This window comes from Pelophylax lessonae (genome assembly GCF_965119305.1).
Source record: "Pelophylax lessonae genome assembly, chromosome: 1".
Classification (NCBI taxonomy): domain Eukaryota; kingdom Metazoa; phylum Chordata; class Amphibia; order Anura; family Ranidae; genus Pelophylax; species Pelophylax lessonae.
The window spans coordinates 808480509-808502928 of NC_138768.1; the positions used below are offsets into that span (position 1 = coordinate 808480509).

Sequence of the window (22420 nt, forward strand, 5' to 3'; positions counted from 1 at the left end):
ATGTCGGCCGGTTCTAAATAAACTTTCTATTGAACTGGCCAATGCTGCTGATAGTTGGCCCATGTGTACTAGGCTTTAGGTTACAAAATATTATAAACACCCATAAGTGAGCACTATTTTTGACTAGCTTGATCTTTGGAGAAATTTAGAATATCAGGTAGCCCCTAAATTTGATATGCCAAGGCTTACTTCTAGGTAGTGGAGGTTAGGTATCTCCCATCCCACATCTCCTAACACAAGGTTTTATCTCTGGTCCTCCAACACAGAGTCTGGACCTCTGCCACATGACAGCAGGGGCACCTGGGGCAATACCAGGGAACGTTATCAATTTAGCGGCACCTTATAGTTGATACAAGTATGTCAAATACACTTTTTGTTATCACTTTCTACCAACACAGGTGTAACCTAAATGTAAAGGAAAATCCTGAAAGGGTTACCAAACCCAGAACCCTGCATTCACTATATCTGGTCTCCCCCACAGTACTCAAAAGAAATGCAATTATTTTAGTAAATATAAACTGCTAAATACCTTTTCTCATCAGCAGTATATGGCAGCCTTGTATCAGTTCATAGTAAAGCTTGTAGGAGGAGTTTTCATTCACCGATGCTCCTCTGTCTGGACAGTTCTGGAGAGTGCTGATTGGCCCTGTGCTGATCACATGCATTCTCTCAAGAAAAAAAAACAACACAAAACAAACAAATACTCTAGTAATACACACCAAACTGAGCATGTGCAGCCGTCTCCTGGCTCTGTAAATATCAGGTTATTTTTTGGGGACAGGTTAAGTAGGGGAGGATCAGAGAGGCATGTTCAAACAGCCTTTATACACAATGCTAAGGCATAATGGATAAGGTTCCACAGTCAGTATAACAAGCATGCTTATACAGACTGATTTTTACGGTTGTGGGTTTAGTAACATTTTAACTAGTATAATTCATCATAAATACTCTCCAAGATTGGAAATGAAGGGGAGATACAACGACTCTCCAACACAACCCATTCCATTCTTCATATGCCATGTGCAGAAGACTCCACACATAACATCAGCCTGACAGTCAGCTTTCCATTAGTGTAGGAAGAAGTCTGGACGCTACTTGAATCACCTTTAATGGTTCAAAATAAGTGATGATCCAAAATATGTAAAAGTGATGATCCATACAGCACATGGCAGTAAAAAAACAGATCAGCTAACGCCTTTCACACCTATCTTGGTGCTTAGCCATAGCTCGCCTAGCTATGACTAAGCACCAAGATAGGTGTGAAACGCGTTAACTGATCTGTTTTTTTACTTCCATGTGCTGTATGGATCATCACGTTTACATATTTGGAACCATTGATGCTGATTAAAGCAGAGTGCGGGTGTCCAGACTTCGTCCTACATGTTTCTGAAGCATGCAGGGCAAGCACCTGTTTTATGAGCAGACACAGCTGAGCAATAGGGGGGTAGTGGTAGTAGTAGTGGTAATAGTGGTGGTGTTAGTGGTAGTAGTAGTAGTGGTGGTAGTGGTAATAGTGGTGGTGGTAATAGTGGTAATAGTGGTGGTGGTAGTAGTAGTGGTAATAGTGGTGGTAGTAGTGGTAATAGTGGTGGTAGTAGTGGTAATAGTGGTAATAGTGGTGGAAGTAGTAGTAGTAGTAGTGGTAATAGTGGTGGTGGTAGTGGTAGTAGTGGTAATAGTGGTAGTAGTAGTGGTAATAGTGGTGGCAGTGGTAGTAGTGGTAATAGTGGTAATAGTGGTAGTAGTAGTGGTAATAGTGGTAGTAGTGGTAGAAGTGGTGGTAGTAGTGGTGGTGGTAATAGTGGTGGTAGTAGTAGTAGTAGTGGTAATAGTGGTAGTGGTAGTAGTGGTAATAGTGGTAGTAGTAGTGGTAATAGTGGTGGCAGTGGTAATGGTAGTAGTAGTGGTAATAGTGGTGGTGGTAATGGTAGTAGTAGTGGTAGTAGTAGTAGTAGTGGTAATAGTCGTGGTGGTAGTAGTAGTGGTAATAGTGGTGGTGGTAGTGGTAGTAGTAGTAGTGGTGGTGGTGGTAGTGGTAATAGTGGTGGTGGTAATAGTGGTAATAGTGGTGGTGGTAATAGTGGTAATAGTGGTGGTGGTAGTGGTAATAGTGGTGGTAGTAGTGGTAATAGTGGTGGTAGTAGTGGTAATAGTGGTGGTAGTAGTAGTAGTAGTAGTAGTGGTAATAGTGGTGGTGGTAGTGGTAGTAGTGGTAATAGTGGTAGTAGTAGTGGTAATAGTGGTGGCAGTGGTAGTAGTGGTAATAGTGGTAATAGTGGTAGTAGTAGTGGTGGTAGTGGTGGTAGTAGTGGTGGTGGTAATAGTGGTGGTAGTAGTAGTAGTAGTGGTAATAGTGGTAGTGGTAGTAGTGGTAATAGTGGTAGTAGTAGTGGTAATAGTGGTAGTAGTAGTAGTGGTAATAGTGGTAGTAGTAGTGGTAATAGTGGTGGCAGTGGTAGTAGTAGTAGTAGTGGTAATGGTAGTAGTAGTGGTAATAGTGGTGGTGGTAGTGGTAATGGTAGTAGTAGTGGTAGTAGTAGTAGTGGTAATAGTCGTGGTGGTAGTAGTAGTGGTAATAGTGGTGGTGGTGGTAGTAGTAGTGGTAATAGTGGTGGTGGTAGTAGTAGTGGTAATAGTGGTGGTGGTAGTAGTAGTAGTAGTAGTAGTGGTGATAGTGGTGGTGGTAGTAGTAGTGGTAATAGTGGTGGTGGTAGTAGTAGTGGTAATAGTGGTGGTGGTAGTAGTAGTAGTAGTGGTGATAGTGGTGGTGGTAGTAGTAGTGGTGATAGTGGTAGTGGTAGTGGTAGTAGTAGTGGTAATAGTGGTGGTGGTAGTAGTAGTGGTGATAGTGGTGGTGGTAGTAGTAGTGGTAATAGTGGTGGTAGTGGTAGTAGTGGTAGTAGTAGTGGTAATAGTGGTGGTGGTAGTAGTAGTGGTAATAGTGGTAGTAGTGGTAGTAGTGGTAGTAGTGGTAATAGTCGTGGTGGTAGTAGTAGTGGTAATAGTGGTGGTGGTAGTAGTAGTGGTAATAGTGGTGGTGGTAGTAGTAGTGGTAATAGTGGTGGTGGTAGTAGTAGTGGTAATAGTGGTGGTGGTAGTAGTAGTGGTAATAGTGGTGGTGGTAGTAGTAGTGGTAATAGTGGTGGTGGTAGTAGTAGTGGTAATAGTGGTGGTAGTGGTAGTAGTGGTAATAGTGGTGGTGGTAGTAGTAGTGGTAATAGTGGTGGTGGTAGTAGTAGTGGTAATAGTGGTGGTGGTAGTAGTAGTGGTAATAGTGGTGGTGGTAGTAGTAGTGGTAATAGTGGTGGTGGTAGTAGTAGTGGTAATAGTGGTGGTAGTGGTAGTAGTGGTAATAGTGGTGGTGGTAGTAGTAGTGGTAATAGTGGTGGTGGTAGTGGTGGTAGTAGTGGTGGTGGTGAGGGGTACACCACTTATCAGCTTTCCATGAGTGTAAAACTGGTATCTAGAAACCCAAGCAGAACAGATCCTGAAATACAATTCATGTAGATCACTAGAAGAAGAAGTCATTGGATATCCACCAAAAGCTTTGAGTGGAGTTCCCCTTTATCAGCCACTGAATTTAAATAGACATCTGTGCTGAATCTGCCCATTGAACGCCAAAAGCATACGTAGGGGACGTAACAATCTGTCACTCAATCGCTATTAAATGAGCCTTATATCAGGATAAAGCTGTGAAGCTCCTAGACGGAGATAGCCGAGGAGGATAATAACTCCGAGCACGAAGCGATCGGTTAAACAATGCACAGATCCAGGCAAGGCTTGTATAATGATGCTTCGCTCTGGCACAATCGCAGCTCTGCAGAATACAATCGCTCTCCTTTCATTATAGGCAGCACAGAGGCTGGGGCTGTGACGTACAACATAAACAGACTACAAAGCCGCCTCATTTTTTTCTCTGCATGCTTAACCTCAGGCTTCTGGAATCTGTGGTATTTCAATGGTCGTCAGACCGCAAATCTCTAGATAGCTGCACATGCTGAGACTTGTAGTTCCACACATGACAAGGCTATGAATACCCAGAGTTTTCCATAAATGATCACCCTGTATACACAAATGTAACCCCCTTTCTTCCAAGACAGCAGTACTTTTGTGGTACACACATGCCATGGTGCCAAGTAGTATCGATGTAATGCCTCTGGGTTCAACGAGTCCACATGGATATCGGATTCCATCTCTCAATTACAAATGGTCTGTGCGATGGTCTGCTGCCAGCAACACTTCCATGAGAATCCACATCACAATTTTTATTAGGCAGGCTGATGCTCAAATTGGTTAATTCAAGAAATTTCACCTGACCTTCCGGAAGAGATTTACCCCCCCCCCCCTTCATGACCAGGCCATTTTTTTGCAATAAGGCACTGCGTTATTTTAACTGACAATTGCGCGGTCATGCGATGCTGTACACACAAAGTTTATGTCCTTTTTTTCCCACAAACAGAGCTTTCTTTTGGTGGTATTTGATCACCTGCTGCAGTTTTTTTTTGCACTATAAAAAAAAAAAAAAAAAAAAAATAAGGCTGATCATTTTATTAAAAAAAAAAAAAAAAAAAAAAAAAAAAAACTAACTTCTTTATAAATTTAGGCCAATATGTATTCTGCTACATTAATTTTTTTTAAGGTTATGAATATTGGTTTGCGCAAAAATTCTAGCGTATACAAACTATGGGATATCTTTATTATCTTTTTACCAGTAATGGCGGCAATGAGAGACTTATAGCGGGACTACGATATTGCGGCAGACATTCCGACACTGGCACTTTGGACACTGTTTTGGGGACCAGTGCTAAAAAATATGCACCGTCACTGTACAGTACTAATGACACTGGCTGGGAAGGGGTTAACATCAGGGGAGATCAAAGGGTTACCTGTGTTCCTAGCCAGTGTTTTTCTACTGCTTTTACTAGGGGAAGACATGGATCCTAGTCCATGCTTTGCAGAGACTAAAGCCCCGTACACACACACAGATTGTTGGCCGTAAATTGTCGGCCAACGTCCGATCTGCCGATTGACGGCTTGTTAGTATGATGCTTCCGACAACCAACTGCGAATTTTCGGCTGAAAAAAATCTGGTGTGCAGGCTATAAAATTTTTGTTGGCCAACAAAGAACGGCCGATTGTTCCTCAATCAGTACAGATTTCGGCAGACAAAAAGCAGATGAGCAAGACTGGGCATGCTCAGAGAAGAAAAAAAAAAAAAACACGGAAAGTAAACCATCACATGACATCACTTCTGAAGTTGGTTGTTGTTGGCCAACAAAAGTCCAGTGCAAGTCTAGAGCACATTTCAACCAACAAACAACACTGGACAAAAGACGGCCGATCGGTTGGCCAACAATCTGTGCGTGTGTACGAGGCTATAGGATCCATGCCATCCCTCCTGTCAGAACGGTGATCTGCAATCTTTACATAGGCAGACCTCTCTGCTGGATGATCGGTGGGTGAAGGCAGACATCAAGTCTGCGGTACCCGCTGCTCTGCTCCAATGTGTGTGTGATTACAGGGGGAGCAAACCGCCGGCAGCACACATGTGCGCCCCCTATCCAGAAGAGCAAGATCATTATATATATATATATATATATATATCACATATACACACATACATACATACACACACGTGATTCGGTGCAGAGGTGCTGTCCTGTAGCTGTAAAACTGCTATAGGGTGGACCTTAAGTGGTTAAATCTCCCACAAATCTGGGCATTTCCAGTGATCACATGATATAATAATGTACAAATAAGGTTACCTTCCATTAAAACAATTAGTGCAAAGTTCATCTGCTCATGTAATAGTATAGTGCGACCAATTCTTTCCCACTTCCCGAGTCTATCCACTGGTCCCATAATTATCAAATTATCAGATTAAAAAGGAAGACTCAGGAGGTGACAGGGGAGGAGCCAAGCTTGACTTTTACAGTAGAAGTCAAGATTTAAAAGTAATTAAGCTGCTTATCTTGCTAAAGTGACAGACATCAGTTATGCCGCAGGTGGATATTCAAAACAACAATCTGTGAACTGCAAAGTAGTGTAAATTGCAACTAGCTGACTAGTTTACTGAAGCTAGATGGATGAAGGAGCCCATATGGTTTCAGAGCCGAGCATCCACCCATCTCATCCAATATACCTTTTTTTTCAGTCTGTTGTATGGGAACACATATGCCCCGACACCTAAATATTGCCCAATGACTTCACAATTGGACTGGCTGGCTACAGAATAATTCATCATTTCTGTTATCACTAACAAACCAATTTACCCAACAGCTGTCTCCATACATAGCATAAAAAAAGACATGGATGAGCGAGTTTGGGGTACAGGGAAATGACTGGCACAGTCCTGACCTCAACCCAATAGAACACATTTGGGATGAATTAGAGTGGAGACTGCAAGCCAGGCCTTCTCATCCAACATCAGTGCCTGACCTCGCAAATGGGCTTCTGGAAGAATGGTCAAACATTCCCATAGACACACTCCTAAACCTTGTGGACAGCCTTCCCAGAAGAGTTGAAGCTGTTATAGCTGCAAAGGGTGGGCCAACTCAATATGGAACCCTATGGACTAGGATGCCATTAAAGTTCATGTGTGTATAAAGGCAGCGTCCCAATACTTTTGACAATATAGTGTCCCTTTATACCTTTCTTGTCACCGCAGTAATATAAACGTTTCTGTGTGGGTGCCCGTTCACATCGGTCACGTTTGGAAATGATCAATGTCCTAAATGAAATGCAGTCTGAGCAAGCAGCAAACAAGAGAAGAAAGTGTGCTGCAATCAGAGGAGGTACCCATGAGAAATTTTACATGTGCCTGGGCAATTGTGCTACCAGCTTGGCAAGTCCGCAGGGAAGGCCTTCTGTACTGCAGTACAATACAATCTAACCCGTACAGAGTGAGGAATTTTCCCAATCATCCTGCAGGTGAAATATGAGATCATGGCATGGCGAGGCAGATATACCAGTGTGATCAGCATGAGCAATAAGAGCAGGAAGAGAGTCCCGGAGGAGGCGTCCTCTGTGCCAATATACACAGGATCTCAATTCTCTTTGAGGTTGGCAGTTTTACTGGAAAACCTTTTCCGTCAGTTCAGAGTAATGAAAAAGAATAGCCTGTTAATTACAGATTAATGCAGAGATTTAGGTGTAAAAAATAAAAATAAAAGTCGTTACTTTGGTCTCCTGAAAGCCCACCACCCCCGCACATTTAGAACCACCGGTACAAAAAGTCTAAATCTTGTGCAGGCTTTGCATTCGAGCTTACACGGGGTTAAAGACATCATCCAACTCCTTAGGTGACAGTATTTAGAAGTGGCAATTGGATGCCAAGGCCTGATCACTGCATCTTAGAGGCAGGTCCCATTTTCCTCTATATTTAAGAGCACTGGAAACTCCACAAAAGACTTCAAAAGAGAAAAGGAATCAACTAAACTAACTAGGGGATTGGAGGACCTTAAATGTGAAGAGTGTCTGCAATCGCTTGATTTATGTTCCCTGGAGAAGAGATGCCTGAGAGGGGACATGATAGCAATTTATAAATATCTCAAGGTTGACCTCGGCATAGAAAAACAGCTATTCAGTCGAAAGGGATTGCACTAGGACTCGAGGGCATACAATGCGATTAGAGGAGAAGCGTTTTAACCTCAGGCAACGTGGGGGGTTCTTTACTGTTAGGGCTACAAGATTGTGGAATTCTCTACCACAAGAGGTGGTTTCTGCGGGAAGTATGGTGGCTTTCAAGGATCAGAACATTCAGGGGTATGTGAGATGATTACAGCCACACACACATACACAGGTTGAACTGGATGGACTATTGTCTTTATTCAACCTCACCTACTATGTAACCGGGAAATGCAGCAAGGGTGAGGAGAAGTTCTCCTGAGAGACCCGCACCCGACCACCTACTGATATGCAGCTTTGCTGTAGACCCCACCAGCTCCACAGGTCTAAATCCTATATAGGCTCAGTCCTGGAGCTTACACTGGGTTGATGGCGTCATCCACCATCTGCTTGAGTGTCAGAGTTCGGGACTAACAATTGGATTCTAAGGGCTAAGAATTGCTTCTTGGGAGTAGGTTCCATTTTCCTCTATATTTAGGGGCACGGAAAATTCCGCAAAGATTCCAAAACATCAAAGGAACGACAGGGAAACACAGCAAGGGCGAGGAGAGGTTCTCCTTAGAGACCCGTACCCAACCACCACCTACTGATACACACCTGTGCTATGGACCCCACCAGCACCACAGGTCTAAATCCTGTATAGGCTCTGCCCTGGAGCTTACACAGTGTTAATGGCGTCATCCACCATCTCCTTGAGTGTCAGAGTTTGGGACAAGCAATACTCAGGCCTAAGCAGTGCATCTTGAGAGTAGGTCCCATGCTCCCCCATACCCAGGATCACCGGGAACTCCACAGGGACAGGCAAATGCAGTGAAGGGGATTAGGAGTGCTCTTGAAAGTCCACCCCACTACCACCTACAACTGATGCTCACTTTTGCTGCACTCCTCCACCAAAACTTTTTCGGTTGTAGTGCCAAGTCTACTCCTTCCTAAGTAAATATTAAAGCTTACATGGGTATAGTGATCTTTGCTCCCCCAAGAGACAAATGTTTTGGCCTGATGGATATATTTAGGGTGGTAAGAATAACGGTGGGTCTGGGAGGCAGCTGCAACCAAGGTTTTTCACCTAATGCATGCAATTGAGACTTTACAACTCCTTTACCAACTATCTGTATTGGCACTGCAAGTACCGGCTCGGCTCTACTCGGCCCTGCTTGGCCCGGTTTGCTTTTCCACTGCTGGTACCGCATGGTACGGTGTTGGAACGGTTCGGTACGGTTTGGTATGGTTTGCTTTTCCACTAAAGTAGTACTAAAGTTAAGTGGGTGGGATAACAACGGGGTAGGTGGGATTCTCTGACCAATCAGTGGCTAGTAGTGACTGCATGCAAAGGATTGTGGGATATGGTAGCAGTTTGGTACCTATTGGAACTACAATCAAGTAGGTACTGTTTTTTCAGAGCCGTACCGTACCGTTCGGTTCCATGCAGTGGAAAAGCGCCGCCGTACCGAACCGTTCCGACACCATACCATGCGGTACCAGCAGTGGAAAAGCACAAAAGCGAGCCGAACCAGTCGGTTCCATGCAGTGGAAAAGCACCATATGCTCCTCTCCAGCTACATCCTGGGGCAGTCTTTGGATAGCTCTCTGAATGCCCACTTTCACACAACACCGGCAGCCTTTACACTCCGGTAGATGCTATGATTGTTAGTCTGCCCGCTAGTTGTCGCCGCCTTGGAGGCGGCCATGTTTTTGGTTACTAGAAGGCGGACTAACAATCTGCACTAATTATAGCATCTACCGGAGTGTAAAGGCTGCCGCTGTTCTGTGAAAACACCAAGTGGTCAAAATCTCCAATTATTCCTGGTGTACAGTCACCGGAAATAATGTCGGAGTTTTTGGCAGAACAGGGGCTCTCTTAGCCAAGCACGCCCTTCTGCCTGAGCAAAGGACAGATAGATTCCAGGAAGTAAATGCAACATGAATCGTCTGCCCTTACTCCAGATGGCTACAGCTAGAAACGCTGAAGATATTTTTCAGAGTGCAGAATAAAGCATCTATAGATGGGCGAGTTTGATTTGAATATTAAAAATGAATTAAAATAGCATTTTTTTGTCTGTGGTGTTCAGATACAGTTTATTTCTGCTTTAGAAAATATCCTGACTGTGTACCCGGCACTGTGCCCTATCTAGTAAGCCGCTGACAGGGGACAGTAATAGCACAGAATGCAGTAAATAATTCATTGTACCATCCAAAAGCATTTATCCTGAGAGTGAGGTGCATAAGTATATAGAGAATCAGGGAGACCCCATATGATTTACTGACTGCTCCCCCTGTAATGGATTTCCCTTTACTATGTTTGGGGCTCTATCACACTATTGTATTTTTTGTGCGCTACAACGCAGGATCACAGCGAGCTAGAGCTGCACAATTCTGGATAAAATGAGAATCACAATTTTTTTGCTTAGAAGATCACGATTTTCGGTGTAACATCTTTTACATTATACAAAAAATTTGTGCTAACTTTTTACTTTTTTCTTTTTAATTCATTAAAGTGTATTTCTTCCCCAAAAAAAACAGTTTGAAAGACTTCTGCGCAAATACAGTGCGACAAAGGATTGCAACGATCGCCATTTTATTCTCCAGGGTCACCGCTAGAAAAAAAAATTATATATATGTTTGTGGGTATAAGTAATTTTCTAGCAAAAAAATACTGATTTTTTTAAGCAACATGTCAGAAAAAGGCTTAGTCTTTAAGAGGTTAAACTGCAGTCACTTATCTAAAAGAAGGAAATGATACATTGTAAAACATTGTGTCTAAAGTTATCTCCCAGCCTTAATGTTGATAAAAATTTGAAGGAACCCTCTTTTTTTGACAGCTGTGAGTGAGCGGAGAACAGCTCTGTATGAATTGAGGACCATGCTGTTTTAAGATCGTGGGGGGGGGTGAAATCAAGATCGCTATTTTTTTAACGATTATTCGCGCAGCTCTACAGCACACATGTAATGAAGGAGCAGTGCGCTCCGATATTATATGCGATCGCCGCACACGCTATAGTGTGAACCGGCACTAATGGACATTTTGCCACTTTGAGAATCCCAACAGAAATATTCTACTGATCCTTGTGTCTGCTATTGACAGTTGTGTGTGGATAGCTGCGGCCACCAAGCAGACGCAGCGACTGTTCACACCGCCATTAATTTCTCGCAGTAATTGCAGCTGGACGCCCACGACATCAATCCACGCCTCAGGACAGGAATCAGAGTCACTGGGATTTACAGCGTGAAAATCTTGTTACCATGCGTTTGGTAACACACGTTACATCATAGGACAAAGAAAAAGCGCAAAAGCATCGTGTGACACCTTTCATTCAGGCCCCTTTCACACTTGTGCGACTTGGGACTGTAAAGTCGCATGACAAGTCGTACCCCCTAATTTCCAATGAGTACCGTTCATATCTGTGCGTCTTCAAGTCGCAACGACTTCAAAGTAGTCCCTGCACTACTTTGATCCGATTTTGATGAGTTTTGAGGTCCAAAGACCTCAAGATTACACAGGCATTGCTTTAGTCCAGTCAAAATTGCGCGACTTTGGAACAAGTGTGAAAAGGGGCCTATAGGTTATGCAAACAAATGGAAAATGCACAGAAAAAAAAAAACACTATAAATGCAATATGGTAGCCAAACACACTTCGATAAATAATTTCTTATCCGATCAATTTCTTTCTATAGGAGTAATCAATCTATAGTGAACAACTCATTCGCCTGATATGCCATACACCAAGAAGCGGATTTTGATCGACCGTTATGATAGGATCCCAACTTATCAATCACAGCAATCAACAATCAATTACAATTTATCACAGCAATCAACAATCACAACAATCAATTACAACTTATCACAACAATCAAGATATCAGTTATCAATAGCAGCTCTTTTTCAGGCTCGGTTAACACTGTCGCAACTTAGGATCCAACTTGCGAAACCCCAAGCCGCATGACGTGTGAAATTCAATGTTAGCCAATGAGAACTGTCTTAATTAGCACTACTGAAGTCGCTCCGACATTAGAAAAGGTTCCTGTACTACTTAAAGGCGACTTCTATCAGACGTGTGCTCATAGACTTTAACGGAAGTCGCCTCCAAGTTGGATCCTCATCTATATTGATGTGATTTTGATCCAACATTACAGGAAGATTACCCAGGCATTACCTAAATGTCGCATCAAAATAGTACTTATATTACCAGCAAATCACCAGATAGTCGCCTGGCAAAGTCCCACCATAGGTTGCAGTAGTGTTAACCAAGCCAAGGCCATTAAGTCCCATAATCTGATCAATCAAAATATGTATTGTAGACGCGATCAAAGTATCTTCGATCATTTTAATGATATTGCACATCGAGCGGATTGGTTTGTCTTCAGAATCCCAGAAAAGAAAATGAAAACTGGGCCTAACTATGGGGAGTAACCCGGCACCAAACATCCAATATCAGACATTAGTCGTTGGTTACGCTAATAAAGTGACTGAAGACCAACAATTTGTATCCTGTGCACAACGCTGCGTCACAATAGGAAATAAGATCACATGACTGACAGTTGGGAAAAAAAAAGTTGATTAGTTGTAAAGAGAGATAAAGAACATTTAAAAGATAAGAAAAGTCAACGGCATTGTATGAAACCATTGGACTGCTAACTCAGACCCGGCTATAAGGAGATTTGATAAATACCAATATTGAGCACGCTTCCGATCATCCACATTAAATACAACGGCAGCAAAATAAATGCGGAAGATACCTAGAAATGGATGTTAAGGCACCCTCCTGACATACACTGCAACCGGCATACAATTTAAAGCTGAAATACTGCAAATACACAGATAGTATACAGGTAAGGGAGTGGTTTTACCTGCCAAAGGATTTGTACCTGTCCATCCAGTCCTGAAATTTACACCATTCTGCTACAAAGCACAGAGCTGCCTGGCAAGAGAGGAGGCCTGATATTTCTTTGCTGCAGTTAAAGCCCCACTCCGGGATAAAAGATGGCGCCCCACCACCAACCCCCTCTTCTATCTGTTAAAAAATATTTTCAAAATTGACTGCACATCCCTATCTACAGTAAATGCCAATTTGTTTAACCTTAGAGTGGAACAAAACCTTCTCATCCCAGCCAAGGAAGCCGCCATCTTTGCCTCCGTGTAAAGGATGAGTTCACCTTTGGGAACAAGTAACATGTTCCCCTCACTGCAGCCTCTGCCTCTAGTGACAGCAAGCTGGGAATCTTCTCCCCCTGCTCGCTGTCACTATTATATAAAAAAAGACATTCAATCCCAGAGTTCTGTGAATGGGAGAACTACAAGTACCGACGTCCTTTGCGGCTGTTGACTTGCAGCTCTCAATGAAATACCATGGTGCTGTCGAGCGTTCTGGTAGTTCATTGTTTCTTGTCCGTGTGTGATTGCTGACCCGTACGGGCAGACAGATACACTGACAAATTCTGCGATGGCGGGTGCCATGCCGGACTCCCATCAGCAGCAATGTCTTCCAGGCTACCGGCAAAAAATTATTTATATAAAAACACACAATTGATCCATCTATCTATCTATATCTCTATATATATATATATATATATATAGATATATATATATATATATATATATATATATATATATATATATATATATATAAAAATATGAAAGGAGCATTTTGAAAACACATCAGATCCCAATGGGGAAAAATATGCTGGATATCTGTACTGGTATAGACTGGGTAATGTGTTAGGAATGAAAGGATGCCACATCTTTTTATGGAATTTAAAATGATCACCCTACAGAGGGCTGAATTCAAAGACACCCCGAAAATCAAAGTGAAAAAATTATGCAGCAGGCTAGTCCATTTTGCTCAACTTTTCATCTTTTCTTACTGTTTTTCACTCGTTTTGTATTTGGCTAGGGTTAGTGTCACTACTGGTAGCATGAGGGCATACCTGGACCCTGTAGAGCACAGGGGTGGGGAACCTGCGGCCCGCACGATTGTTACGTCCGGCCCGCCCAATCGTTGCGTCCGCCCCCCCCCCTCCACCGTGCCGCTGTGTCAGAAGGAGCCGATGGCTCCGTCCTGACACTGAGTCTCCGAAAAGGGTGGACCCAGGGCGCAGAGCAGTGCGTCAGTCCACATTGTAAGGGGGAATGATGATCTCTGCATTGTGGTCACTCTGCATCGAAAGGGGGGCACGCTGTCGTCGCTCTGCATCGAAAGGGGGGCACGCTGTCGTCGCTCTGCATCGAAAGGGGGGCACGCTGTCGTCGCTCTGCATCGAAAGGGGGGCACGCTGTCGTCGCTCTGCATCGAAAGGGGGGCACGCTGTCGTCGCTCTGCATCGAAAGGGGGGCACGCTGTCGTCGCTCTGCATCGAAAGGGGGGCACGCTGTCGTCACTCTGCATCGAAAGGGGGGCACGCTGTCGTCACTCTGCATCGAAAGGGGGGCACGCTGTCGTCACTCTGCATCGAAAGGGGGGCACGCTGTCGTCACTCTGCATCGAAAGGGGGGCACGCTGTCGTCACTCTGCATCGAAAGGGGGGCACGCTGTCGTCACTCTGCATCGAAAGGGGGGCACGCTGTCGTCACTCTGCATCGAAAGGGGGGCACGCTGTCGTCACTCTGCATCGAAAGGGGGGCACGCTGTCGTCACTCTGCATCGAAAGGGGGGCACGCTGTCGTCACTCTGCATCGAAAGGGGGGCACGCTGTCGTCACTCTGCATCGAAAGGGGGGCACGCTGTCGTCACTCTGCATCGAAAGGGGGGCACGCTGTCGTCACTCTGCATCGAAAGGGGGGCACGCTGTCGTCACTCTGCATCGAAAGGGGGGCACGCTGTCGTCACTCTGCATCGAAAGGGGGGCACGCTGTCGTCACTCTGCATCGAAAGGGGGGCACGCTGTCGTCACTCTGCATCGAAAGGGGGGCACGCTGTCGTCACTCTGCATCGAAAGGGGGGCACGCTGTCGTCACTCTGCATCGAAAGGGGGGCACGCTGTCGTCACTCTGCATCGAAAGGGGGGCACGCTGTCGTCACTCTGCATCGAAAGGGGGGCACGCTGTCGTCACTCTGCATCGAAAGGGGGGCACGCTGTCGTCACTCTGCATCGAAAGGGGGGCACGCTGTCGTCACTCTGCATCGAAAGGGGGGCACGCTGTCGTCACTCTGCATCGAAAGGGGGGCACGCTGTCGTCACTCTGCATCGAAAGGGGGGCACGCTGTCGTCACTCTGCATCGAAAGGGGGGCACGCTGTCGTCACTCTGCTGTGGTCAAATATAACAGGCTAATTTTTAAGTTGATAATTTTGTACGGCCCCCCGAATGATGTTACAAAAATTCAAATGGCCCTTGGCAGAAAAAAGGTTCCCCACCCCTGCTGTAGAGGTTGCACAGGCAGTCCAACTCCTCCAGGATGGCACATCAGTATGTGCCATTGCCAGAAGGTTTGCTGTGTCTCACAGCACAGTCTCAAAAGCATGGAGGAGATTCCAGGAGACAGGCAGTTACTCTAGGAGAGCTGGACAGGGCCGTAGAAGGTCCTTAACCCATCAGTAGGACCGGTCGGTATCTGCTCCTTCTGTGCAAGGAGGAACAGGATGAGCACTGCCAGAGCCCTACAAAATGACCTCCAGCAGGCTACTGGTGTGAATGTCTCTGACCAAACAATCAGAAACAGACTTCAAGAGGGTGGCCTGAGGGCCCGATGTCTTCTAGTATGCCCTGTGCTCACTGCCCGGCACTGTGGAGCTTTATTGGCATGTGCCATTGAACACCAGAATTGGCAGGTCCAGCACCCTGTGCTTTTGACAGATGAGAGCAGGTTTACCCTTAGCACATGTGACAGACGTGAAAGGGTCTGGAGAAGATGTGGAGAACGTTATGCTGCCTGTAACATCGTTCCACATGAGCGGTTTGGTGGTGGGTCAGTGATGGTCTGGGGAGACATACCCATGTAGGGATGCACGCACCTCTATCATAATGAAATCCTAGTCCAAGCAATGGGATGGCTCCTGACCAGATTTATGCAAATATTAAAATAAACTTGGTGGGTGGAAGTGAGTTTGGAGGAGTGAGTGTTCCTAGATAAGCACCACCCTAGGTATGCCCACATGTGATGCTGCCACATGAAAAAAACTAAAACCCAATGAATGAAATGGGACATGCCTGAGACATTAAAGCTAGGGAGGAAAGGGCTAGATGATTCTGGACATCCCCCAGCTAGGAAACAAGGAGGGCTCTGACTACAGCTTCTAATGCACACTGTGAGGAACTCACAGTGTGCAGTACAGAGTAAGCTATTTCAGTACAGAAGAGAAATGTACAGTTCAAAACTAAAGACAAGGCAGCGGTTCAGTTTTCCATCATACCAACCCATAGGAAGGTTCACCTGCTGTAATGTGTCACCAAACCCAGGGGTTAATATGCTGGCATTCCCCCGTCACAAACAAGGAGTCCCAACGCTTGTAACCAACCAGGTCTTCAAACATGCTGCAAATATGAGGGCATGAAGACCAACCAAGACTACCCACCTACAGTGTATGCCAGGACAAAGTTCAACACTGGCAGGGTGACACTAGGAGGCCAGAAACCAACAACGTATATCACCGGGGTCACCAAGATACTCTGATATAGGATTCAACATAAAATAAATAATTGCCTTGTCTATATGTTGGGCAATGATTCCCAGCAAACCCAAACGCATATGGTGTGAAAGGCCGAAACTATACATTACTGAACAGCAAGTTATAAAACATACATTGTACAGAAGTATGCACGCACCATGGGGTGACCATAGGCGGCATCTGCCAATGTATACAGCAATTCCTGGGAATACAAAGTTACCTGCAAAGAACCATCAAACCAGAACAGGATATATATACAGGTGATCATATAGATCTATGGCAAGAGGATATATACAGGTGATCATATAGATCTACGGTAAGATTATATATACACACACACACAGGTGATCACACAGATCTATGGCAAGAGGATATATACAGGTGATCATATAGATCTATGGTAAAAGGATATAGACAGGTGATCATATAGATCTATGGTAAGAGGATATATACAGGTGATCATAAAGATCTATGGTAAGAGGATATATACAGGTGATCATATCGATCTATGGTAAGAGGATATATACAGGTGATCATAAAGATCTACGGTAAGAGGATATATACAGGTGATCATATAGATCTATGGTAAGAGGATATATACAGGTGATTATATAGATCTATGGTAAAAGGATATAGACAGGTGATCATAAAGATCTATGGTAAGAGGATATATACAGGTGATCATAAAGATCTATGGTAAGAGGATATATACAGGTGATCATATAGATCTATGGTAAGAGGATATATACAGGTGATCATATAGATCTATGGTAAGAGGATATATACAGGTGATCATAAAGATCTACGGTAAGAGGATATATACAGGTGATCATATAGATCTATGGTAAGAGGATATATACAGGTGATTATATAGATCTATGGTAAAAGGATATAGACAGGTGATCATAAAGATCTATGGTAAGAGGATATATACAGGTGATCATATAGATCTATGGTAAGAGGATATATACAGGTGATCATAAAGATCTACGGTAAGAGGATATATACAGGTGATCATATAGATCTATGGTAAGAGGATATATACAGGTGATCATAAAGATCTACGGTAAGAGGATATATACAGGTGATCATATAGATCTATGGTAAGAGGATATATACAGGTGATTATATAGATCTATGGTAAAAGGATATAGACAGGTGATCATAAAGATCTATGGTAAAAGGATATAGACAGGTGATCATATAGATCTATGGTAAGAGGATATATACAGGTGATCATATAGATCTATGGTAAGAGGATATATACAGGTGATCATATAGATCTATGGTAAGAGGATATATACGGGTGATTATATAGATCTATGGTAAGAGGATATATACAGGTGATCAGAGATCCATGAACAGAAGATATATACAGGTGATCATATGAATCTATGAATAGAGGACATATACAGGTGATCAGAGAACTATAAATAGAAGATATACACAGGTGATGTATGAGGGATAGAGATAGATTAATATATAGTGGTGATGTATGAAGGAGATATATATATATATATATATATATATATATATATATATATACACACACACACACACACACACACACACACACAGTTATATAAATGTATGGAGTAATATGAAGGAGATGTATATATACACACACACAGGTATATAGATGTATGGAGTGATGTATGAAGGATATGTATATACACACACAGGTATATAAATGTATGGAGTAATATGAAGGAGATGTATATATACACACACACACACACACACACACACACACACACACAGGTATATAGATGTATAGGGGTGATGTATAAAGGAGGTGTATATATACACACAGGTATATAGATGTATGGAGTGATGTATGAAGGATATATATACACACACAGGTATATAGATGTATGGGGTGATGACAGTAATGCAGTATGATGATGATGATGAGTGTTATCTCTAGGGATGAGTGATGATGTCAGGGTAGCAGTGACAGTTGGCCCCTAGGGGCCCCTTCCATTAGCAGTCCTCTCTCTCTCTCTCTCTCTCGGCACTTACCTTGGGCTTGTAGAGCCACTTTCTGAACCTGTTCATCATTCCGTCCAGGGCTGTGCGGCGATGTGAGCTCTCTCCTCCCCCTCCCCGGTACAGATCAGCCGCTCCCCGGTCTCTCCGGTCTCCCCGTGCTGAGCGGCGGTACGGGCTCCTCTGACAGCCCCAGTGCAGTCACCATCCCCAGCCTGCAGCCGAACCGGAGATCTCGCTGGAGCCGACTGATGTCACGGTCATGTGACCGGCCGCATGTGTGGGCGGAGCCTGTGAGCTGTCTATATGACAAGGAGCTCCGGAGAGCCCGGTGTGCACTGCCGCCGCCTGGACACAGAGCTCCGGGGAGGTGCTGGATGGATGGATGGAGGTGTCCGCTGTGTGTTCTGGTCACCAGCACATGTATTGGGGGGATGTTATATATACTGTATATTCATTGCACGCATTTATAGAGTGCTGATCATTTACACATCACTGTACATCAGTGCCTGCCCCCAGGAGCTTACAATCTAGGGTCACTATTCCATTTTTTAATTCATTTGTTTTCTTTAAATCTGCAAAAACCTACAACGGAAAAACCACCAAAGTGGTTTGATTCGATTTAAAAAATAAATAAACAATATACTTACCTGCTCTGTGTAATGGTTTTGCACAGAGCAGCCCCAATCCCCTCCTTCTGGGGTGCCCCACCTTGCTCTTGGCTCCTCCTCCTCATCGAGTGCTGCCACTGTGCGGGCGCGCTCCCAAATCCTGCTGCTGGGTCCGGCTTAGTGTCATAGCTTTTGATTGACAGCAGTGGGGGCCGCTGGCTCCTGCTGCTATTATTCTGTCCATTGAGGAAAGCGACAGCAGCCTGAGCCACTGCACTCCTGCACATCCCTGGATCAGGCTCAGGGGGGAGCTGCAGCACAGAAGGTTTTTTAACCACTTGACAACTGCCCACCGCATATATACTGTGGCAGGCTGGCTCAGCTGTGCAAATCAATGTACCTGTATGGCGATACGCGGGAGCACTCCTGGGAGTTTTGTTTTGTTTGGTTTTGTTTTACATGTGTTGCTCTTCCATGTGCTCCTTGCAGTGAAGGCCAGTTATGGGGGGGGGGGGGGGTACAGTGGGCATTTGTTTGTACTGTTGGAATATTGGTTAGGGGAGGCACTGGACACCTCTGCTGCCAATGTGTTACATGCTGGGCACCCCTGTGCCTTCAAAGTGGATGTAAACCCTCACATATATCCAGTGAAGTGAACAGCATCAGATGATACAGAGATAAAACAAATCCTCCTTCATAAGTTTTACTTGTACAGTATCTCACAAAAGTGAGTACACCCCTGACATTTTTGTAAATATTTTATTATATCTTTCCATGTGACAACACTGAAGAAATGACACTTTGCTACAATGTAAAGTAGTGAGTGTACAGCTTGTATAACAGTATAAATTTGCTGTCCCCTCAAAATCGCTCAACACACAGCCATTAACTTCTTCCGATCCGTGCTATAGCCGAAGTACGGCTGCAGCGCGGACTCGAATTTCCGGGAGGCCGTCTTTAACAGACACAGGCTCCCCGCGCGCTCCCGCGAGCGCGCATCTGGGAAAATCTGCGTCGGCCGTGTCCCTTGGACACAGCCAATCACAGATCGTGGTGAATGGCCAATCACAGCGGCCATTTACCACGTGATTGGCCCATGCAATGAGAGATGATCTCATATGTAAACATATGAGATCATCTCTCATCACCAGCTCTCCTTCCTCACACAGAGACTGCATGTGAGGAAGGAGCAGAGCCGATCAGCCGTTCGGGGACACAGAGGAATGTAATCAGGGCACTGATCACCAGTGCCCTGATTACACAAGGTAAATAAAATACACTAAGTGCCCACCATCAGTGCCCACAGTGCCCGCCATCAGTGCCCACAATCAGTGCCCATAGTGCTGCCAGTCAGTGCCCATCAGTGCCTGCTCATCTAGGCACTGATGAGCACTGACTGGCAGCACTATGGGCACTGAGTGTTGGCACTGATGGTGCTGCCCATCAGTGCTCATCAGTGCCGCCCATCAGTGCCACCCGTCAGTGTCCATCAGTGCCACCCATGTGTCCAGCAGTGCCGCCTCTCAGTGCCGCCTCTCAGTGCCCAGCAGTGTCACCTCTCAGTGCCCAGCAGTGCCACCTCTCAGTGCCCAGCAGTGCCACCTATCAGTGCTCATCAGTGCCGCCTATCAGTGCGGCATATTAGTACCTCCTCATCAGTGCCACCTCATCAGTGCCCATAAGTGCCACCTCATCAGTGCCCATAATTGCCACCTCATCAGTGCCCATCAGTGCAGCCTATCAGTGCCCATCAGTGCTGCCTCATCAGCGCACATCAGTGAAGGAGAAATTTTTATTTATTTTCAAAATTTACTCGCAGACAAATTTTCTGTCTTTTTTCTTTTTTTTTTGTAAGAAATAAAAAACCCAGAGATGATTAAATACCACCAAAAGAAAGCTCTATTTGTGTGGAAAAAAATTATAAAAATTTCATATGGGTACAGTGTAGCATGACCGCGCAATTGTCATTCAAAGTGTGAGAGCACTGCAAGCTGAAAATTGGCCTGGGCAGGAAGGGGGTGAAAGTGCCCGGTAGGCAAGTGGTTAATGTCTAAACCGCTGGCAACGAAAGTGAGTACATCCCTAAGTGAACATGTCCAAATTAGGCCCAATTAGCCATTTTCCCTCCCCGGTGTAATGTGACTCATTAGTTTTACAAGGTCTCAGGTGAGAATGGGGAGCAGGTGTGTTAAATTTGGTGTTATCGCTCTCACTCTCTCATACTGGTCACTGGAAGTTCAACATGGCACCTCATGGCAAAGAACTCTCTGAGGATCTAAAATAAAGAATTGTTGCTCTACATAAAGATGGCCTAGGCTATAAGAAGATTGCCAAGACCCTGAAACTGAGCTGCAGCACGGTGGCCAAGACCATAGAGCGGTTTAACAGGACAGGTTCCACTCAGAACAGGGCTTGCCATGGTCGACCAAAAAATGCACGTGCTCAGCTTCATATCCAGATTTGTCTTTGGGAAATAGATGTATGAGTGCTGCCAGCATTTCTGCAGAGGTTGTAGGGTTGGGGGGTCAGCCTGTCAGTGTTCAGACCTTAAACCGCACACTGCATCAAATTGGTCTGCATGGCTGTCGCCACAGAGAGAAGCCTCTTTTAAAGATGGTGCACAAGAAAGCCCGCAAACTGTTTTCTAAAGACAAGCAGACTAAGGACATGGATTACTGGAACCATGTCCTGTTGTCTGATGAGACCAAGATAAACTTATTTGGTTCAGATGGTGTCAAGTGTGTGTGGCGGCAACCAGGTACAAAGACAAGTGTGTCTTGCCTACAGTCAAGCATGATGGTGGGAGTGTCATGGTCTGGGACTGCATGAGAGCTGCCAGCACTGGGGAGCTACAGTTCATTGAGGGAACCATGAATGCCAACATATACTGTAACATACTGGGTCGCAGGGCAGTATTCCAACATGATAACGACCCCAAGCACACCTCCAAGACGACCACTGCCTTGCTAAAGAAGCTGAGGGTAAAGGTGATGGACTGGCCAAGCATGTCTTCAGACCTTAACCCTATTGAGCATCTGTGGGGCATCCTCAAATGGAAGGTGGAGGAGCGCAAGTTCTCTAACATCCACTAGCTCATCAACCTGTGAAGCTCTGGTGAACTCCATGCCCAAGAAGGTTAAGACAGTGCTGGAAATGTATGATGGCCACACAAACTATTGACACTTTCGGCCCAGTTTGGACATTTTGACTTAGGGGTGTACTCACTTTTGTTGCCAGCAGTTTAGACATTAATGGATGTGTGTTGAGTTATTTTTAGGGGGCAGCAAATGCACACTGTTATACAAACTGTACACTCACTACTTTACATTGTAGCAAAGTGTCATTTCTTCAGTGTTGTCACATGAAAAGATATAATATAATATTTACATAAATGTGAGGGGTGTACTCACTTTCGTGAGATACTGTATATCTGCTGTCTTCAGCTTCCTAGACTGTTTAGAAGGTGCATCTCCTGTTAGAATTTTCTCTTCCTGAATCACCTGTGGGAGGAAAGTTTGGCCATACACTGAGACAGCTGATTATAGGAAAGGCACACACCCCCTCTCCACAGAGGGAGGAAGAGCTGGGCTAAGAA

At 44.7% G+C, this 22420-nt stretch overlaps 1 protein-coding gene across 2 annotated transcripts in view; it reads right to left on the minus strand.

The window, feature by feature from the left end:
• ZFYVE28 (zinc finger FYVE-type containing 28) overlaps positions 1 to 18468 on the minus strand; it is a 393202-nt gene extending 374734 nt beyond the window's left edge. For both annotated transcript variants that reach the window (XM_082244014.1, XM_082244013.1), the window contains exon 1: positions 18248 to 18468. In XM_082244014.1, the coding sequence (XP_082100140.1) occupies positions 18248 to 18286 (39 nt within the window). In that variant the 5' untranslated portion in view covers positions 18287 to 18468. The remainder of the gene's footprint in view (positions 1 to 18247) is intronic.
• Positions 18469 to 22420: the final 3952 nt, after the last annotated feature.